General features: G+C 40.2%; 1 protein-coding gene across 2 annotated transcripts in view; it reads right to left on the bottom strand.

The window, feature by feature from the left end:
- Nucleotides 1-609: 609 nt before the first annotated feature.
- The window catches only part of colec12 (collectin sub-family member 12), a 28,256-nt gene continuing 6,284 nt past the window's right edge, over nt 610-22,581 (bottom strand). The window contains exons 3-10 of one of the 2 annotated variants that reach the window (XM_030751103.1): nt 9,183-9,305; nt 4,994-5,080; nt 3,869-4,912; nt 2,876-3,436; nt 2,583-2,725; nt 2,346-2,455; nt 2,119-2,261; nt 610-1,571 (exon numbers count right to left, since the gene is read on the bottom strand). In XM_030751103.1, the coding sequence (XP_030606963.1) occupies nt 1,552-1,571; nt 2,119-2,261; nt 2,346-2,455; nt 2,583-2,725; nt 2,876-3,436; nt 3,869-4,912; nt 4,994-5,080; nt 9,183-9,305 (2,231 nt within the window). In that variant the 3' untranslated portion in view covers nt 610-1,551. Of the gene's footprint in view, nt 1,572-2,118; nt 2,262-2,345; nt 2,456-2,582; nt 2,726-2,875; nt 3,437-3,868; nt 4,913-4,993; nt 5,081-7,579; nt 7,599-9,182; nt 9,306-22,581 lie in introns of those variants that run through there. The other variant, XM_030751104.1, reaches the window with a different exon arrangement.

Below are 22,581 nucleotides of genomic sequence, written 5' to 3'. Positions count from 1 at the left end.
GGTCAAATGTGACATATTTTAAATCTTTATGTTGGCAATACACATCACACTTGTAAAAATCATAGTTTCCAAGGCTTTTTGTCAATTTTCAACAAATAATGAATTAAGTTGACCTTGAAGACCTTGGTGGATGTAAGCCAAATTTTAATGGCTTGCTAACATGACCCCAGTCTGCACCCCTAACAAAATTTTATCAGAATTCATTCAAAACCTTTATTGTGTTTACAGACAGAACGACACACATGCACACAATACCAAAAACACGACCTCCTTGGCAGAGGTAAAAATATTTATTATGCTTGAGTTATTTCATTATGAGGTTTAGGCAGCATCAGTGAGCATACTGTGTGTCTGGAGTGTCTGACACATGTAAGCTTAGCTGCCACTGAGATGCTTCTGTAATATTTTGTTACCTTTTCTCCAAACGCTGATGCTATTCTGTTATTCACTGGCTTTAGTGAAGACAATATGTGTAAATAATAAATAAATAGCAGAAATTTGAGTAAAATTTAAGTTTCTATTTGTCTTTAGTCTTTACAGGCAAACAGTCATGCTAACCACGCTACATGCATTTACTTAAATATCAAAACAAAAATCATTGACTCCACACAAAATTCTTTCCCATTTTATTGTGTTAAGCATCCTGGCCTGATCCATAGGAACTCGGTGATTTAACGAAGGCACAAATCAGATTTAAACCAGATTACACACTGCTATACAGTCCATAAGCATTGGCAAAGATCAACAATAACAAGTGATTATGCAAATCATAAACATGTAATGTTTCACATATTGCATTTGGCATAATGAATAAATCATCTGATAATGGATACATTGCAAACTATGTACATACTGTTAATGTATATCTCAGATTAAAATAATACTGGCAGCCTAAAGTCCAAGAAATACTGTGCTTCATAACACAGCAACAGTGCTCCCACTGAGCAATCTATTCCCCCAAAGAAGAGGCACTGAGAAAATTTGCTCTACTTTTGTTTCTATTTGTTAGCTTAGGTTACAGTTGTTTGCTGGGTAATGATGATAATAATGTTTGTGGGAACTTGCTTCTAAACACAACTATGATTCTGTGAAGTATTTTCCGGAATACAAAAGATTTCTACTTTAATAAAATAATCCTCTGACAATTTTTTTTTAACATTTAAAGATTGAGAGAAAAAGTCAAGATATTAAACAATATGAAATCCAACCAACTATTTGTCTTTTGTAAAATATTATATACAGATACACATGTACAACAGTGGCTGCACCAAATGTATAGCCTAAATAAACGCAGACACTCTCATGTTTTTTCAGTACAAATTCTAAATCATTATAACAGTGGAATGGCTCTGTGTTTGCTCTGCTTTTTGCACTGTACTATGTTGTAAAGTGCCTTTAAAGACAAACAACAGTCAAAGTGTCAGTGATGCTCCACTGGGCTGGTTTGATCAGAGTCACGTGGAGCTCCTTATGTCCCTCATTATCATGACATCAACTTCAACTTCATCCTCTTCACCTTTCCCCCACAGACAGATTACTACTTCTTAGATGCTATAAGACTGGCATCTTCACTGTGAAGAGAATAAAAATATAACACATAAAACCAGTTTTGTGTCTACATCTCTGTGTGTGCTTACAAGATGTTGCATTTATAGTTACAACAAAAGTTACAGCTCTCATATTGACATTTTGACGTGTCATTGCATGAAAAGAACAGCTGTACTAGCAGACATTAATACATATGGTGTTTCACTGTGATGAAACACCATTTTTAATGCCACTCATTCATTTTATTAACTGCTTGTTCAATTCAGCATCACAGGGGGCATATTTACTGTTATACATGATGTGATAGAATCCACTGTGACATTGGTTATAGCTATATTTATTATCCCTGTTTGAGTAACATTTATACCCAGCAGTTTTAACTTTTTATAGATTTGCGGCACATTCTAAAAATGTATATTTGGAGTGAACTGAATAAACTTCAGTCAGATGCCAGATTTGGTCTTTATGTGAGATTTGTTACCAGCAATACTAAAAAAATGTAACTTTTCAAATACAAACAAATTGGCAATTTCAAAATTAATTAAAGTTTTATGTGAAGAAGGTACTCACAGTCAAAGGCGCGTTCACAGATGAAACCGATGCGGTCAGTGCAGTAAAAATCATTCCAGTTGGCATTATGGATAAGGCCAGCACAATCCTCGCCGTCTTCGTGACCATGCTTCCAGTTATCAGGCTGGCCAGGCTTCCAATTCCTAAAAGCAGCCACAAAGACAGTTGGTTACACTCATAAAGCATGTCCCGTACAATTCAAATATATTCATAGATTTATAGCTTACATGAAAACAGGTGTGGTTCCATCCACCCACTTCCAAACACTTTCCTCCTCTCTATCGCTAAGTCCCAGCCAGAAATATCCCTTTCCTGTGATGGCATTCCTGACAAATTGCTACAGGTAGAACAGAAAAGAAGATTTAATGAGAAAATTAGTTCATAATAACATTTTATGATAGTTTAAATTGTATAATTGTTTAAAATTACCAACAGCAGATATATCTGGGCCTAATTTAATTCACCTGTTCCTCATTGTTATTGATAATGAGCATATGAGCTGAAAGGTTGGCACAAAATTGCTTGGCCTCATCAAAATTGAGCCTCTGTGAACCGCGAGACAAGTAATAGCAGCTGTCTCCAAACTTTCGGAACTCATGTGGACAACCTGGAAGAATAAATTACCATATACATATTATGTAAGCAAACAAAATCACTGGAGATGCTGTTTAGATCGTGCAAGGTATGAGCATTTACAAAAATGTACTTCTAAAGTGCAACTAGCACTTTTCTAGCTTTATCTAGTCATTTCACTCACCAGGCTTTGGGCTTGTGGCGACAGGGGGCTGGACAGACACAGAGCCTTGTGGTTCCTCTGCTAGTTTAGAAGGTTGAGAAGGTTTGGTGGGCTGAGGGACCTGATGGAGCTGAGTGGGCTGAGGTGGCTTTACAAATATGGGAGGTGCAGGCAACCCTGGAAGACCTGGAGGACCAGAAGGGCCAATGGGTCCGATAGGCCCACGAGGTCCCTCTAAACCTGCAGGTCCCGCTGCTCCTCTGGGCCCTTGTGGCCCTGGTGGTCCTGGCATTCCAGGAGATCCATCCCTACCGGGAGGCCCTGCAACCCCAGGGTCACCTTTCTCACCAGGGATTCCAGGTCGACCACCAGACCCTCTTGATCCTTTAGCTCCTGGAAGACCTCGCAGCCCAAGTGAACCTTTTGGACCTGCAGCACCTAGTGGTCCAGCTGCACCTTGCTCTCCTTTAGGTCCCATCAATCCTGGCAGTCCTTTGTCTCCTTTATCACCTTTTTGTCCTGTTTGGCCCATTGGCCCTTGAAGACCTCTGTCACCTCTGGGGCCTCTTGGACCTGGTAGGCCTGAAATAAGAGCAGATAAGTGGAGTGTAACAGTCAAAAGATGGTATAACTGTTGCACTGTCAGACAAAACATTACCATTGGATTCGTGTACTCTTGTGTTTCTTTTAATTTTACTTTTTTTTTTTTTTTTTTTTTTTAACTGTGCACTACACACCAGAAGACGTAAGATCCTCTTCATTATCAGAAGTCACTAATAATTCATAGATATGGTTCTTCTGAAGGCCAGAATCTGGTAGATATCATGACTTACTCAAAGACACTGAATGCAAGTTTAAGAAATTTGTAAATGCACTATAGTTTGGTAAACTGTACTAGTTCAATACAGTACCTACAGTAATTAAATCAACTCATAATTTCACTAATAATGGGAAAAGATGCCTTATTTACATGTCATCTATCAGAATAAAAGATGCACACCAAGGATTTCTTACCTTGTAGAATGGTAAAGTTGGTGATGAGCTGTGTGTGCTTGCTGTCCACTAGCTTCATCTCCTCCATCACCATAGCCAAGTTGTTGACCTCTCTGTCCAACCTGGCTACTAGCTCATCCTGCTGGGTGCGTAGCTCTCTATTGTCTGCACTGGCCTGTGTCACACTTCCATTGAGTCCCAGTAAAAGGTCTGAGTGTCGCATTACGGTCTCAGCACAGGACCTCAGGCCATTCAGCTCAGAGCTGATGACACCAAGAATCTGTGCGGCAAAGCTAACGTTTCCAGTCACACGGTCCATTTCACTCTCATGTCTGTCTAATCGTGCTTCCATTTCGTCAAACTTAAATGAGGTGACATTATCATGGTCTCTCTGGTGGTCCATCATCTCACGCAAGCTCTGGTCATGCCCCTCAGTGAGAGTTGAGGTGTTCTGAATTTGGCTGGCTAAATTGCTGAGCTGAGCTCCCAAGTCATTCAGTGCCTCTTCATTGGACCTGGTCAAGGCTGAGTTGTTGGCTGCCAAAACTTGAAGGTTCTGAACCTTTTCTTTTAGCCATTCTGTGTCAGCCCGTGTTTGTCTGGCTGTTTGCTGGAGAATCTGATAGTCATTTTTCAGTTTCTGAACTTCCTGCCCTGCATCTTCAATTGTCTTCTGCAGTGTGCTGAGCAGATTGCGCTGCTGGGCCTGCGTGATGTTCAGTGCACTGACAGCAATCTCTGTCTGGCTCTGTACTTTGACCTGGCTCTGCATCTCAGACTGGAGCCGTGCGGTGTCTGCCTCAAGGCCGTCGATCATTCCACTGTAGGAGGTCAAGGTCTGTTTGATCCCACGGAGTAAAGCAGCATTGTTTTCCATAAAACTCTGCAGTGAGACATGTTCATTTTCCGTGCCATGTCCTGTTTTCTGAAGTTCCTGCAGCCTGTCACTGTTACTCCTTGCCCTGTGGTCAATGTGCTGAAGCTGATTCTGTAGTGCTTCCAGATCTGACTTAAAAGTCTTAATTTCACTGGTGGCATTAATTGACAACGCTCCAGCCTGATCATCTGAAAAATGGACACACAAAAATATCTGTAAAAAAAGCATATAAATAAAGTATGATATTGTCTTGTGTTACTGAGACTTACCAAGTTTCTTTAAGTCTGTCTCAACAGCATTGATCTTGCCTCCATAATTCTGCATGCCCACTGTCACATTGTCCATTTTCTCAACCACTAAGAAAAAAGGAAAGAGATTTTTCTTTATTGTCAATTGGAGGTGGCAAACGTGTACATTTTTTACTCAAGTAGAATTACAGACACCTGTGTTAAAAAATACTTTGGTAAAGGTTGAAGTACTGATTGAACTTCTTTACTCAAGTAAAGTGAGAAAGTACAGGCTCTTGAATGTACTCAAAGTAAGAAAGCAAAAAAGTAGTTCACTGAAGTACATTTCTACCAGCTATTTTTGTGCAAAGCTAACTGAACACTGTTCTATATTAATAATAATGAAATAATATTAATTCATGGGAATATAAACTTCGGACTTTGGTTCCACACTTAAACAGAAAAGTTAGTACAGTTACGGGTTAAAGTGGGATGTGGCAGGCGGGGGAACCCCAAGATTGGTTGTAGTGGCTCAGCATGAAGGAAAAGAATCCCAATAATTTCTGTTGTGAACTCCAGTAAATTTTCTTTGTGTGTAGGCTGTGATCAGCTGTTGCTGCTCTGAGGTTTACTGCTCTTTGTGGATTTAGACCACTGAATTCAACAAGATGTAACCCAGTATTTCACGAGTTATCTTGGCTAATTTCCATTCCACATGTGCTATTTTTCCCTCCATTTAGGCTCAAATTGGTTTGATGTTTGAAGGCACACAGTGATGAGAAATAAAAACTTCCCTCCCTTGCATTAAACCTAAAGTAATGAGCCTATTTTGAAAATGTAAGGAGTAAAAAGTACAGATATTTGTTTTTAAATGTAGGGAGAAAAAATTTTAAAGTTGTCAGAAAAATAAATACTCAAGTAAAGTACAGACACCTGAAAATGCTACTTAAGTACTAACAAACTATTTGTACTTTGTAGCTTCCCACTTCTGCTCTAAATAGCTGTACATAAACTTATTCTGCAGAGGGGTTTCTTAACAGCAGAGGGCACTGTTGCATTCATACCTCTGCAATGAATAACTGGACAGTAAGAACATCAATGATGGGCACATGGTGTTGAATGGAGTGAAAAACTTTCCTAACATTTTTGGATCCAGGCAACTGTGTATCCGTTGATTGATACAAATCTCCATCCTCAGTGGACATTCACAAATTCCACTTCATTAGAGTAAACAGTGCCGAACACATAATCAATACCACACCAGCGCACTCTGACGCTGGCTCTGCTCTCTTTCTCCTTACATCTGCTGGAAGAGTCTCCTCTCTTCCATGGTTTGTTTTTCTCTCAGTGTGGGGGCGTCTAAAAACTGAACTGGAAAACACCCGAAGCGTTCACTGTTATCATTCCAGGAGTGACAAAAACATGTACTTGGGACAAACAAAAATTATTTCAAAGAGCTGTTGGGTAACTAATGAGAACTGGCGTATGAAGCTTGAATCTCCTTTAAATCTGCCTTATTTTCTCTAAAATAATCATGTGCTTTTCTTTTGGGAGAATCACAGAAACACTTCATCTCATTTGATAAAAGTGACAAATGTAGAATAAAATAGAAACACCTGCAAAACTTCCCACTAATCTTGAACATACCTGCTTTCACCCTTTAATCTTTCCATTCATCTCACATTCCTGTATTGGAAAAGCATTATGAGTTACATAAGGTTGTTAACTTAAGTCTTAGTGGCTGCCTCTTGTGACAAGTTATGAACAAAAATGTAGGCAGTTACCCAAACTGAGATTAACGCTGATGAATGCTGCAGGAGCAGCATTCAATAAACAAAGCTTTAACAGAAATGAAAGCATTCATTTGAAGAATATCCGCTATGAAGTGCGTAGGAAAAAAAAAAGTAGAATTCAGTTCATGTTGGTTTCTTGCAAACTCAAAGTATTTTGGACACTTGCAGCAATTTGTGAGTCAGCCTGTGGTTCATGAGACAACAAATTGCAACCATGCCACAAAATCTGCTTTGGGCTGTTAAGCTGGGATAGTTGCTGCATGGTCACCTGGTAGACATTAGAGCCAAGCCATCAAACTTACTTGGGCTTGACTAACACAGACCTAAAGCTGGAAACCTAAAATAAACCTGACAGTACTTAATTCTGATTTAAATCTAAACTTAACTTGTGGAGTAGTTTGAATTAAGTCTTTCCCCATTAGGCAAATGTCCTGTGTGTTGCCTGTGGAGCAGGTAAGACTACAGCAATATTTCACTCAAGGATATTTTGGCATGTTTTCTATGAGTGCTTTGGACCACAGATGTGTAAGGCACAAAATGCATTCCATACTGATGGCGCCTGAAATGATTGGAATTCCTTTCTGTTTCTGTTTAATGTAGTTTCCCCAGTTCAAACAGGGAGAAACAGCAAAATGCTTGCCGTAAGGACAATGTCACACAGTCTGTTTCCCATTCCGAGCTGTGGCTAAAGATGTCAAACACGGTGGACATTAAACAATGGTTTCTGTCAACAGAGTGGTTAATCTTAAGAAGAAGAAGAAGAAGAAAGAGCTTTATTTGTCACATACATATACACGCAGTGAGATTCATTCTCTGCATTTAACCCATCACACACATGGAGTATGTAGTACACACAGCACAGCACGGAGCAGGGGGCAGCCAAGCGGCGCCTGGGGAGCAACCTGGGGGGGTGGGCTTGCTCAGGGACCCACAGTGATGCCAGCCCGAGGATTTGAACCAGGGTCCTCTCAGTGATGAACCCTCTTCTTCTCCCCTAGGCCACCACTCCCCACTCAAAGTCTATGACTTTACTGTTCGCGATACAACCATCTGAAATTTATCAGGCATCAGAGATAAAGACAAAGGCAGAGAGCCTGGGGGATCATGGAAGTTGGACGGTAGGGAAGGAGAAAACAAAGGAAAAATCAACAACAAAAAAACACCAGTAATTATACCAACATCAGACATCATACTTTTGTTTTTCCTAAAGATGGGCTTATCATCCTTCGTGGACTTTCTATCCATCCATCCATTTTCTTCTGCTTATCCTTTTCAGGGTCACGGGGGGCGTGTAGCCTATCCCAGCTGTCATAGGGTGAGGGGTGGGGTAAACCCTGGACAGGTCACCAGCCTGTCGCAGGGCTAACCATTCACACTCACACCTATGGGCAATTTAGAATGACCAATTAACCTAATCTCAGTAAGTGCATATCTTTGGACTGTGGGAGGAAACCAAAGTACCCGGAGAAAACCAACGCAAACACAGCAGAATGTGAAAACTCCACACAGAAAGGTCCGGGCCAAGGTGGATTCAAACCTAGAACCTTCTTGCTGTGAAGCAACAATGCTAAACACCACACCACTGTTTTCCTTCTACTAGCTAGAACAAAAAGAAATAAAGAATCCAGCTTGCAGGAAGAGAGAGAAAATTATACAGAATTAGACTCGTGCTCTTGAGCTCTCACTTTCTATGAATCTTATCATACTCAGCCAGCAAATACACCAATAGGAGCACAATACAGATTTATACATCAAAGGCAAAGAGGGGCAATTGTTATGCAGCTTATGCGTAACTTCAATAAGGAAGATCTATACACTATTCACTCCTCTGTCTGCTTTCCTGGGTATTTGGCTGCTAGTTTATTCTCCTCATCACTTTTGCTTTCCTCTGCCGTCAAACTCAAAGCTGACGTCATTACACTAGTCTAATCATCTTTGTGCCCACGTTCTTCAAACCAATCAGTCTCCACTCTGCATACTTTAAATCTCACTGTTTACCTGCCATTCTCTCTTACACACTCAATCATGTCTTATTGAAATGCCCTTTGATAGTACAAGTAATGTCATCATGCGACACATGAGATAGGAGCTTAATTCACATGTAGAATTAAGGAATGGCAAGGATATTCAATAATGCTAGTTCAGGGATGGGAAGTGAAGAACACAATTTCATAATCAAATATTTACATCAAATTTTGTATTTTCTTTTAAAGCATATTCATTTTCTTGCATATTAATATCTCTGGGCTCGTAAGAAAAGGTCTAACCTGGACCTGGAAAAAATAATATCACCATCTGCTGCTGCACTGTGACCAGTTTTGGTAGTGATTTCAAGGCTGTCAGGTGAGCTGTTATGGATGCCAAGACTTGCAGTCCATCTAATAACTACGGTGTTGTTCATGCAAGCATTTTAACTTTAACTTGAAGTTACCACTTACCTTTGTATCCAAGGACAGCCACCGCTATAGCGAGCAGGGCACAGAGCACATAGAGGAGTGCAATCGCCGCCCTCAATGCCCAGTCATTTTTACACTTGGTGCACTCTGTACCCTCCTGAATTCCTGTAACACACAACAGGGTCTGTGTCACAAACCAGTGAACAGTATGCAGTAGATTGGCTTTAAGCAAGGAGAATGGCCCAGGTAGGAGTTACAATAGCAGCAGAAACTCATACAGCTAAAGAAGGAAGATAATAAAAAAAACAAATGTTTTCATATAAAAAGCGAAACCACACGGATTCTTTCTTTTTTACGTCATAACTAAGTTTAGACCTGCGTGTCTGTGGTGGCACATGCTGTGCTTTTCTCCAGTCAAGCATCAATTGGAAACATTTGGCGTCATTAACTGGCAAGAAGACTCACTCTGAAACTTTGAAAACACTGCACATGTGTTATCCATATGACTGAGGAACCAAAACAAAACACTACTATTCCCCTTCTGTGTCACCGGCATCCAACCTAAAACATTGGGACATTAAGAGTTTTGGTCATTCATGTCACAGATGTTTACCTCTGCTTCTTAAAAATCACAAACACCAAGTGATATAATGCCAAACACTGTAGGCAGGATAGTTGTTTGACTTTATTAGAACTGACAAAGTAAGTTTGGCAGTCTGCAGGACATTTGACTGAGAATAATAACAAGCAGACAGTCATTTATAGAAACCTGGTATCTACCCGCCATGGCCACAGAATACAGTCAGAACATTCCATGTAAAAGATAACTTGAACAGTTGAGTATAAGATAACTTGTAAAAGATAACAGTTGAGTATATCTTGTATTAAAAAGAGTATATGGAGACAAAATATGATGCTATGGAGCCTTCCATTCAGCCAGGTCAGCTTAACACAGAAAAGCACAGGATCTTAAAATTTTCCATCACAGCAGCAGTGTGGATAAAGGCCTTACGGTTCAAACTTCAGGTATACTGTAGCTAACATCACAGTTTATTTACAACCTGCCTAATGGCCTGACTGCTTGTGTTTCTTTAATACAATACAACATAATTATCATAATAATTTGTAATACAGCAATATTTAAGATGTCTTTAAAAGGTGTCCTGCACTAAAGAGCGATGAAAAAATGACCGTATTGGTATAGAGAATCCAGCAATAATGATATTGTTTAGAAAATGCTGGCATTCAAATTGAGCTTCTGAGTCAGGATCACATATATAAAGCTTCTTCAAGTTAATAAAATTATTGTTTTTGCTTTTCCTTTGAATCTAAGATTGAAACATTACAGTCATGTGAAAAAGCCCGTTTTTAGCGTTTTCAGTAGTCCTGTGAAAATCTGAGAATACCATTACTGCTTCCGTAAGAATTAAGAGACTAAGTAGCAGCCAGATGGTGCTAATCAGATATACTTCATTATCAGCAAGTGTGACCACATCATTAAAAGCAGATGTTTTGGCAGTTTGCTGGTCTGATGCATTCAGGTGTGTGTGTTAACACAATGCCACAATCTTCCCAGGAGTGGACATCCCAGTAAATCCCCCCTAAGGTCAGACTGTGTGATACTCAGAGAAATGGCGAAAAACTAAAAGCTACATCTCAGACTCTGCAGGTCTCGGTTCGCATGTTAAAGTTCATGACAGCGCAATTAGAGGAAGACTGAACAAGCACAATTTGTTTGGAAGGGTTGGCAGGAGAAAACCTCTTCTCTCTAAAAAGAACATGGCAGCACGGCTTAGGTTTGCAAACTTGCATCTGAAAAAAACCGCAAGACTTCTGGAACAATGTCCTTTAGACCGAAGAGACCAAAGTGTTCGGACATAAAGTCCAAACACTTTGCCATGTTTGGTGAAAAACAAACACAGAATATCGGCACAAACACCTCATACCAACTGTCAAACAGAGTGGTGAAGGGATGATGATGTGGGCTTGCTTTGCAGCCACAGGACCTGGGCTACTTGCTGTCATTGAGTCAACCATGAACTCCTCTGTATATCAAAGCATTCTAATAATAATAATAATGTTATTTGTATAGCACTTTTTAAAACACACAGTTATAAAACAGTTTGACTAAAACCACACATTAAAGATAAGTATACATGCTCCAGCATACAGGTACACAGTCAAACATATGGTCTCACATTCATTGCAACATACACACTTTCATACGCACATTAGACGTGAACTACAGCCAAAAAATAATGGGAGAAAGATTAAGGCAAAGCTAACCTATAAAAATGAGCTTACAGCAGTCGTTTGAAATAAACCACAGATTCAACCAGCCTGACAGGCTGAGGAAGGCTGTTCCAAAGTTTAGGCACTACAACCTCAAAAGCATCATCGCCTCTGGATTTAAAATAAGAGCGTGGAACATTTGATCAGCGGATTGGAGAGGCTGACAATTTTAAATATTTATTTGGGAAATGCAAAGTATAGTATAAGCTGTTTAAAAAAAGAACAAGTATGCCTGTTTTCCAGATTTGTTTACAGTGCGGTATTGCAGATTTAATCCTCAGTTGTGTACACGTTGGTGTACTTTTCCTATGTTAGCAGTATTACAGTGTTACAGTTCTTCATATGAGTCATATTAGTAAGTATTCTAGAGTCACATGTGAGGCCATCTGCCCGACAGCTAAAGGTTGGCCGAAACTGGGTTATGCAACAGGACAAAAATCCCAAGCACAAGGTTCTGAAATAGTCCTGTCAAAGTCCAGACCTCAACCTGACTGAAATGCTGTGGCGGGACCTTAAGAGAGCTGTGCATAAACAAATGCCTGCAAACCTCAATGAACTGAAGCAACACTGTAAAGAAGAGTGGGCCAGAATTCCTTCACAGCAATATAAGAGACTGATAAAGTCATACAGAAATGATTACTTCAAGTTATTGTTGCCAAAGGTCATTTTACAAGCTAGTGCATCATGGGGGGCACTTAGTTTTTTACAAGCTTAACTAGAGTCCTATGACTACAAGTGTACTATGTTGGTAATGCTTCTGGGTCAGTCCTCTGGTCAAAATGTGCCCGTTGGCATTATGGGTATGTCAGCTGTTTCCACTGGTGGAAACACTGCACAGCTGGGCTGACATTGTCACATGACTTTCTCCTTCAAACAGCATCAGAGGCCTCGATCTGTCCCGTTAAGTCATGTCAACCATGATGGGAGAGAATCTGTAGCCAAAGGAGGTTCTATCTTTCAAAGTCAGGGGTGGGCCAGGACCACCAAAGGGGTACTGAGGGTTTGGCCTTTCTGCTTTGGACCCAGACATCTGTGCAAACATTATGTCTGACAAACTCTAAGGGGCCCCACTGTGGAGCTAGACACGGATATGCCGGCCACTGTTGTCCTTATGCGTACCGACAGCCTCATGATGGGAGTGAGTGTGGAGAGCTCCGTCAGAGAACCCCCCCACTGGCCCTGAATACATGCTGTTTAAAGTACAACATCACACCATGTAAACAAGCAGCGGAATGTCTGCAGGTTCTGGGTCAAAAGCAAGGCAAGTGTGGTAATGACTTTCAAATAAGCTTTTGCAGCAAAAACCTTTTTCCCCTTCAGGTTTCTTCCACAGAATAATAAAAAAAAATTTCTGTGGCTTCAAAATTTTAACCAAAGGTACAAAAGAGTGTTTTAATTGTTGCAACAGATGCCTAAATTTAGTCTTTGTGCAGACTTTTTAGTTCCTATAGTTAGCATGACTACAATTCAGCACATACTGTGTATAACCTGGGTTAAAACCGTAACTACCATGTTCTCCCCACAGTGACGCTTCCACTGAACTAACATGGAAATTCTTTCTGGGCAGAGCAGCTGATGACTCGTTCCAGGGCTGTAACATTTTCCCTCTGCTTGTCATTGCAGTTTTTTTTTTCTTTCTTTTTGCTAACCTCTAAATGATTTTGCATAAACAACAATTTTGTGTGATGTGGTCCACAGTAACACTTCCAAGGTATCTAAAGCATTCGTTTACAGCGAACCCAGAGAGAAAATAAACCTACATGGTTTCTGTAACCATTCATCAGACACTTTTGATTGTTTTGTCACACAGGTGACGTTCAAATATGTAAAGGTAAACAAGTTAAAGAACAGTCACTCTCCAGCAATAACCTTGCACTGTCCATTTTAATGATGATAATCAACGTACAGTACAGCAAAGTGATAATCAAATACGTCACATGGAGTCTTTTTTTACTGGCAAAGCAGAAACGAGACCCTGAGACCACCGGCCACTGATCCAAAAGACATGAAAATCTGAGTGCTTGAGTCTGATATGAGAAAATCAAAAGAAGCCATCCATCCACTTTCTTCTGCTTATCTAATTCAAGGTCACAGGGGGTGGGGTGGGAGGTGGGGGGCTGGAGCCTAGCCAGATGCCATAAGGTGAGATGCGGGGTAAACCTGGACACGTCGCCAGTCTGTTGCAGCATAAAAGACACAAATTTCTCTGTATGTACTTTTTCTGCACTGTACCTCGTGTATTGTGTTTTATATACATAATACCATTGTGATTTGAAACATAAATATGAAGATATGTACACGTCATGGGCTGAATTAAAACACACTGTTAAACCAAAAGCCTGGTGCAGATCGCAGAGGACTGTTGAGGTCTGTTGAGAGTTGAGAAGCAGGACAGCAGCCAGAAAGTTCCCAATCAGCAGGCTGGACTTGAGCCACATAATCCCCACGAGGCAAATAAATGTCAGAGAAGGCAAGAAAGAGCAGCGGTATGGTAGAGGATACTGCATCTGACATTTTATTGCTGTCAAATGATAACCGTGTGCCTGCAGTTTGAGCCTGTTTTTTTTTTTATCATTTGGGCTTTTGAATGAAGACAAAAAGAAATATATTTCCAGAAACATTGAACACTGCTTATTGTAATCTTGAGAACAAATGCTAGCTCTTGCAGGGATGACACTGCTTCTGTCTCTAGGTCAAGATGGATGAATTACCAGGGAATGTGCTGCAGGGATTCACTGTGTCCAGAGGATGAATGACTCTTCCCGTAAAAGTCTACGGTTCACATTTGTGGTTTGCGTTCCCTGACACTACTGAATGGATTGCCATGACCTTTGGTTAGGTGATTTTTAATAGTTTTTTTTACCTGAACTTCGCATTATGACTGACTGGATACAAAACTAATGACATTCCCACTGACCAGGGGGGTACACTCAGAGTTTACTGTTAATGTTTAAATGATAACATGCTGTGCACACAGTTAACAGCACCCCATTAAACATCAGCATGTTAGAATTGTAACTGGTAGCATAAACATTGCTAAGCTCTACACTTCCCCACAGAATTTTCTCTGCGAAGGACAACTTTAGCCTCAAATGCCCATTGGATAGACTGCTTTTTTTTACACTTCCATTCTGTTTTTTCAGCCCTGCTTGTATAGAATGTCAAAATAGCTCTGACCCATCAGATTAATTCCTTTGGTACACCGGGGCATTGGCAGTAGATCCTGTACATCCTGTACTTTGTAGGGTCTCTATGAGTAGAGCTTTTTCTGGTTTATCCTTTTCCCACCTGGAGATCTGGGATCTAGGATCTGGAAAGTATGGAGGCCAGGTCAATGTTGTGAGCTGTTTTAGTATTTATTTTTTATTTTTATTTTCTTTGGTTGGAGGTGCCCCCTGCTGGGGGATACTGCCGTCATTTGGGAGTCCCATTGCCATGAGGGTGGTTGGGGGCTTAATCGAAGTAGCACCCACATGAATGCCAGGATCCAAGGTTTCCTAGCAGATCACTGTCATAGCATTGTAATGACAAGATCAATGATGTTGATTAACTTGACCTGTAAGTGATTTTGATGTTTTCAGTGATAATTAAGAGGAGTTATGCTCAGTTGTGGATCAGTTTTGTCTTTGTCAAATACTTTATTGGTGTCATGAAAGTGGAAAAAAGAGAGAGGCAGGGGATTATTTGACAGGGAGAAAATAGGCATTGAAAGATGAGGCATTCCAGTGTGGCATCCATGAAACAGCTGTATTTCATCTGGACTCTGAGCCAGTCAAAGAAAAAATTTCCTGGTTCCTTGTATCTGAAATTAGACTTACTTGCAAGCCCTGTCTCCCTCCTGCCTAGCAGTGGAAATTTCAATAGCAACACAAAGAAAGCCTGTACAGGCTAGAGTCTTTTTGTGTGAAGAGTTTGTGCAGGATGTTAATACTATGTCATACATAGTAGCTGGATGGCTACCACAGGAACTCTAATGCTGTCAATACTGTATTCTTGTTCATATTTCCTCAGGGAATGCAAATATTTCTCTTTTAAATGGTAACTGTATATCTATTCATCTACAACTGTAAACTGTGGATTTATAAATTGTCATAACTTCAGTTACAGTATTTGTGGTTCCAGTTCCAGTTTGTTATTTATTTCCATAATCATTCTTGGACCTGGCTTTTTACAATCTGGTTTAGAGATTGCTTCAACAAACCAAGTAGATACACAAAAAACAAGCAGTTTACCAAACAAATGTAACACAGTGGACCAACAAGGATGCAGCAATCCATCCAATAAATGCTGAGCTATTTCAGCACAGGGCAAAGCGGTAGACTGAATACATCAAAGCAAACTACACTTCTATCTCGCCAAGTGCAACTTGAGTTCGAAAAAATGAGGCGTGGTTCTGAGTCCACTGTTAAGACCATGTTAAACTCTGAACAAGTTTTGCAAGGTGCACTGAGGTCCCGATGTCCCCCTCTGGCTGCTGCAGCTAAATGTCGCCAACAGGAATGTTAACAAGTAAGCACTGTTCAACAGGGGAAGCTACCACTGAGACAAATTACTAAGGCATTAGGTTCTTTGAATTGCTGAGCTAGCTTAGCATGCCAGGGCTCTATGTTTTTTTGTTTGTTTTTTTTACTTTAAAGTGTCATAAACCTGCTAACAGGTTTATGGCCCTCGGGTCCTCTAACACATCTGGACCTCGTTACAGTGGAGCCAAATCAAAGGATGCATGCAAACATTTGATACATCATCCCTTCGTGCCAAGCAAGTGGCTAAAATTTTACCTTTGTTGCAGTAGGCTAGTTTGGGTGTTTTTATAAGAAACCTTCCCAGTGGTATTCACTTCCTTTACTTGATGTGTAAGGAGCTCAGATGTTTACAGTTTGAGAGAACTGTATGTCGTTGGAAAGAAAATAATATATGGATAACTCCATGTCTGAATAGGATGACATGCCCATGTTACACACACATACACACACATTGCCTTAAGCTGAAAAAGCTGAGCGTGGTACTCGGGAGGTTTTGGCCGGCGACCATAACACAAACACTGTGCTCGGATATACGATATGGTCGAGTGTCTCGAACACATCCTCTTCAGAATGCCTTCAACCTTCAAGTCTTACACAATAGGGGCCTTCTCTTTCCAGTTTTAGTTTTAGCTGGTGAGATTTATTGCAAAGAAAATAAAATCCAAGTATTACATCACAAAGAGACTGCCAGCTGATCTAATTCATGTTACTTTCACGTTTTCAGCATGTGTAATCTGGGGCATTTCATTTGACCAAAAAAAAAAAAACATAAATAAAAAACAATAATAACCACCACCACTATCATTCATCCATATTATTACTAACTTTTTGAGACTTTATTCGTGCTTGACACGTTGACCTGTTAGCTGGCCTATTAAAGACAGACACAGATCCAAGATGGAGTTGATTAACCCCAGTTTTGTCATCTCATCTGTACACTGTTAAAGGAAGACAGACTATGACAAATGGGTCATATATTGCAATTCCTTAGAGACATACATTTAAGCATCCATGTGTGCCTCATAAACAAAGCTGGGCCACTGTATTGGGGATACTCTGTGTCGCAGAACTGAATACCAAGAAAGTCTTTGTGTTCTAGTCAGCAGTTTCCATTTAAATCCATCTCATCGTACAGTTTATGATGAGACTGAGGAGATATATCTTCCAGTCACATCTGCTGCCAAATGACAACTGTTGGCTGCGTTTTAAAATATAGTGTGCAAGGTAGGTCCACTACCTTGCACACACTTGTTTTCTTGTGCAGAAGGAACACTCAAAATAAATATGTTATGAATATACAACATGGAGTTGTTTATTCATCCAGATAAATTATTATTATTAGACAAATTAATACAAATATCTCTTACAACAGCTAAAATGAACTTGTGACTAAAGATCTAGCAAGAGGCATGTTAAATACTAGGCTGTTGTTACTTACATGAACTATCTGCTAATGAATATCTGCTAATGAATAATACAAAGTTTTCAAGGGGTGAAAACTTTGCATTACACAGTTTTTTCTGAAACAGTGTATTCACCCATCCATTTTCTTCCACCTATGCTATTCAGGGTTGTGGCTGGGCTGGAGCCTGGGCCAGACAAGTCACCAATCTATCACAGGTTCTAACATAGACACAGACAACCACTCATGCTCACATTCACACCTACAGCCAAATTAAATCACCAACTAACCTAACGTGCATGTCTTTGGACTGTGGGAGATAGCCAGAGTACCTGGAGAGAACCACACAGACATGGAGAACATGCAAACCCCACACAGGAAGGCCCCAGCCAGCTGGTAAAACAGACATGCATGAATTTAAAAAAACAAACAAACAAAAAAAAAAGAACCACACAGAACCCATAAACAAACTTTGTTGGCCTGAGAGCAGAACAAGAGACCCCCTGCCCCCTCCTGATCATGTTCCATTGTCGGCATGTTGGAATGAGCTAATGTCAAGTAAAACAGGGCCATGGGAAAGTCAGACACACGGGAAAGAGGTGGTCGGTCACTGATCTTCATTTTGAACATGTCACTCTTGGCACATGGTATCAGTTCTTTAGGCTCTCACTTATGACTTGTTAAAATGCATAATGCATGTCCCCCTGCCCCCTGTGCTGGTGCACTGCTATGTTTGCAGAAAAAGATTCTTACTTTTTTTTTTAACTACTTTGTGAATCAGAACACTGATTTGTACCAATATGGGTTACAATACCAACAAAACAACCAACAAAATAACTACGTGCAATTTGAGAGATGCTTGTTAGCTAATTTTTTGTTCCAGTGTATTCTGTGGTGTCAGTACTTGATATATTCTGCCAATACATGAAACATTGTTATTGCAAGAAACAAGAATTGGCCTCTCCGGCGAGCCCCCCCCCCACCCCACCCTTCAAAGTGCTTCACTAGACTCTAGTAAAGCAAGAACCTTTTCTTTAAATTTTGGATTGAAACCTCCATGAAGCATTGTGCCATATCTTTGATCTCCTTATTTCTAAGAACTGCACAATTTTCTCTGGTAAGAGAAAAGCAGTCTGTGCTCTATTTGTAAAATGCAGATTACATAAGTTTGATCAATATCAAACATTTCTTTAATTGTAACCATGTTATTCCGGGAAAATAGTTTTTATAATGACTCCCACAGTGAAGCCTCATGGAGAACTATGTGTGGCTTGGAAGACATTCACCGAGTTCAGTTACAAATCTCAAATTCACCACAAAAACATGACCTCAAATAAACTAAGACATATTTTGTCACGAAGGTTAAGAATCTTTCATTACGCTCCCATTTTAGTCCAAACCCGCTGCTCGGATATTGAGTTGAGTACTGGTATTAACTCCACACAACATCTGTGCGGCTGGATTTTTGTGTGGTCACGCCGGCTGGGTGGCCCAGCGTGGAAGCACTTACTGAATCAGCTACAATCATCGGCCAGCCTGAGGTTCATAAGCCTATGTCTCTCTGAGGTGGTGCTGCACTCAATCCCATCACCACAAAGCACTTTCTTTCAAGCTTCATCACCAAGCAGAGCCAATGAAACCACAAAGCGTGGACCGAGCCAGCTGTCCAGCCAAGTCTGGCTTTACTCGTGGGGAAAGACGCTGACCACAGTGAAGATGGTATCTGACTACCTGTTTAGACCACTGCAGTTTTATCAAAGTGGTAGAGGAGTTATGTAATATATTATTAAACTAACTTTTTATTGGAGGATGCCAACACTTCTCACTAGTCCTATCATGCAGACAGTTTTTATTGTATCTAATGAGATTTTGATATGTAGCCACAAAGGCACAGAATACAGACCTCTCAGTCATTCACATGTGTCATGGGCTCTTTGATGGCTGATTAGTCAGTTTGAAAATGCAACCAAGCACATCAGCTGGTATTTTGTGTTTTTGTCACTGATGTAAAATAGCACCATTAATTAATGAAGAATGATTAAGATCTAAATTCATTGCAGTAACATTCCTTTCCAGAAACAGTACGCCTATTAGTCTGGTCCACAGGTTTCAGAAGTACATTAGCAGCTTTTATTTATTTATTTTTTTTAATGTCAGATGCATCAAATAAAAAAAATTAAAAGAACCTCGGCACAAAGTTTGACACAGGGCTGCACAGTTAATCAAATTTTAATCTCAATCATGATTTTGGCTTCCCACAATTCAATGAACCTGATCGACTGATTTTAAAAATGCATGCTAGAACACAAAGCAAAAGCAAATCAAGCACTCCCTCAATCACTGCCTGACCATGCACCTGCATGCGCCAATCACAGTGGTTCCATGCACTGCACACTTTCCAAGTTTCTTAGATGTAGTCTAAATGAAAAAAAGACAACAGATAATAGACTGTCAAAACAAAAATCAAATGTCTGGTACACCTGAAGGCAAAGAGATTGCTCCTAGAAGATCATAGTCTGCTGTTTGGAAGAGAGTTAGGGAAAGATATGCAAAGAGTACTGTAAAGTGGTGTCTGCACTACAAAGCAGCATGACTAAATAATACAACTGCCTGAAATCACACCACTAACTGCAGTGGAACAAAGGCCAAGAAAAACAGTGCAATGGCTGCTAACACGAATCATCCAGCATCAATTCAAACATCCATCAAAGCGAGTCTGTACAGCACGCTGGCATATCTATCCAGCTCACAAAGACACTGAAATAGCCAAAGCATTTAGCCAAAGATATGTGTCCAATAAACATAATGAGTAATGAAGGCTTCAGGGAAATGACAAGAGATATGTTAACCCTTTTGTTTTTCCACAGTGTCTCTGGACACTCTGTAGGGGAGCTAGAGAGGGATCTCACAACTGTCAGGACTTTGCTACAAGTCTTATTCACATCCATCATTCAGGTACAATGAAAGGAGCAAAAGACTAAATCAGGTGAACAAACACCTTATTTTTACTTATATTACTTACATGTTTCTTCTACGAGATACACTGAATTTAGGTGAATGAGGAGGCCCAGTTTTATCCATCCATCCATCCATCCATCCATCCATCCATCCTCTTCTGCTTATGTTTAGAAAGTTTCTTTTAGACTTTAAGCCCCAGAAAGGCAATTAATTCAGTGAGTTAGTGTCTCCAATCTTGGCTAAATGAAAATCAAAACAATCTACTGACCATAACTTGATGTGATTTACAGGAATGTGGGCGAACTAACACTTACCTATTGTTCTGAACTATGTGTAGTCAGTCCTGCATAATGACGCTGTAAGCACGCTCAGGCTGACTGAGTAGTTTTGATATTTTCCTTTGTAGCAGATGCACAGATGTGAATACACAAGCACATACTTGACATAGTCATTTAAAACACATGAGAGCTGTTTTGGATAAAATGTAGACATTTTTAAGCCCACAAACTTATTAAAGCATAAACAAGAAAAAAAAATACTGAGCTCTGTGCTGGTTTGGGGCCAGTGTAAACACAGCCAGAGCAACAAAAGCACCTAAGCCAGGTCTGAGAGTCAACCAGCGAGCAGCGTTGTGATTCACAGCAACACAAAGACAAATATACAGTTTCAGGAAAGCTTTCTGCAGTTTTTCAAAGAGAGGAAACAGCAAAATTTATGTTGGCCATCCCTGAGGCCAGAAGACTTCCATTAAGTGTAAAACTGATGCTGAGACATATGCAGAAATTCTTCACCCAGCCTGTCTGAGACTGTCAGCAGAAAGTGGAGTCAGACACTTCCAATATTGTCTGTGTTATTCTGGAGCCAAAAGCTGCTGTGAATGTAGAGCTTGACAAACATCCATTATGTGAGAGAAGACACCCTATCAGACATAATAACATCTTGTTAAAATTGACCAACACATCCCTTGTGGATGAGGGATGAGGTGGTTAGGCCAATTTCAGTCAAAACAACTATGGCTATATATAAAACTACTTACTGACAGAAGCTCTGCTGCAACTTTAGAAATATTATGTGTTAAATTGGAGATCCTTTTTCACTGACATTTTGAGTTATTGTATTATTGAGTTAATATCTATGTGACAATGTCTATACTGAATGATGTGTGCTATTACTGTGTATAAGATGAAAGATGAGGCAGCTGAAACATGTTGTGATCTCCAAAATCGAAAATAAATGTTGCCTTGTTGGAGTAAAGACAGAAGTAGAAATCACTCTAAACTCATATGCACTACATAACATCCAGCTGTGCATGGCTGAGACCTATATCTGATACAAAGCAGGTTATACTAAGTTTGCACTCCTACTATCTGTGTAAAAATGTTGAGCAGGGCCCCACTACTGCTTCTGGCAAATGTACCTCTAAATTTCTCTCAACCTCTTATATTTAGTTATATGTGCATTCTGAATCATGCTCTGCTGGAGGGTTCATCTGGGGACAGAAACAAAGGAATGATTAAGATACGGTTAAGGTTTGGTTAGACTAGCGGTTCAGGATAGACAGCTGAAATTATGGCAGGGCTAAAAAAAAAAAATCATTATCTGTTGGTCTGCAAGAAATGACTAACTCTGCTACTGCATGAAAGTCAGATGCACTCATCTCATCCACCACTTTAGCTTTCACACCTGCCCTTCCTTTTCACAAATTTGGATTCAAACCCCAAGGATGAAACGGTTTATGGTAAACTGAAGCTACTACTACTACTTAAACACTCAAGAGGCCCAGGGTGGAGGTTTACCTTTATATAGAATGGGCCAAATATTTTGGCATCAACTTACATATACTATTCCTCTGTGAATCCTACATGTACGTGAAAAGCAACCCTCTGAGGCACATAATAACCAGCTAAACTCACACACATCCCAGAAAAAAACTAAGTTCTTTATAAAATATATTTTTGATGCCAGTCGATCAAGACAAATGTGTGAAGAAATACTGCATTGCCTGCCAGTACTGCAACAATATGAGAATCACTGGCCAACGTTGGCAGATGTACGGCAAACAAATCTGCTTTTAATGTCTGGTTTACAGTAAGTGGTAACACACACACACACACACACACACACACACACACACACACACACACACACACACACACACACACACACACACACACACACACACACACAGAGTGTAATGCTGTCTGGGATATTTTTTGGCGCACTTTGCCCTCAACCTACCTGAGTATGTCCATCCCCTTATGACCAC

The sequence above is a fragment of the Archocentrus centrarchus genome, chromosome 17, assembly GCF_007364275.1.
Source record: "Archocentrus centrarchus isolate MPI-CPG fArcCen1 chromosome 17, fArcCen1, whole genome shotgun sequence".
NCBI classification, from domain to species: domain Eukaryota; kingdom Metazoa; phylum Chordata; class Actinopteri; order Cichliformes; family Cichlidae; genus Archocentrus; species Archocentrus centrarchus.
Note: the sequence above shows the minus strand (reverse complement) of the source record. Positions and strands in the feature narration are given on the sequence as shown.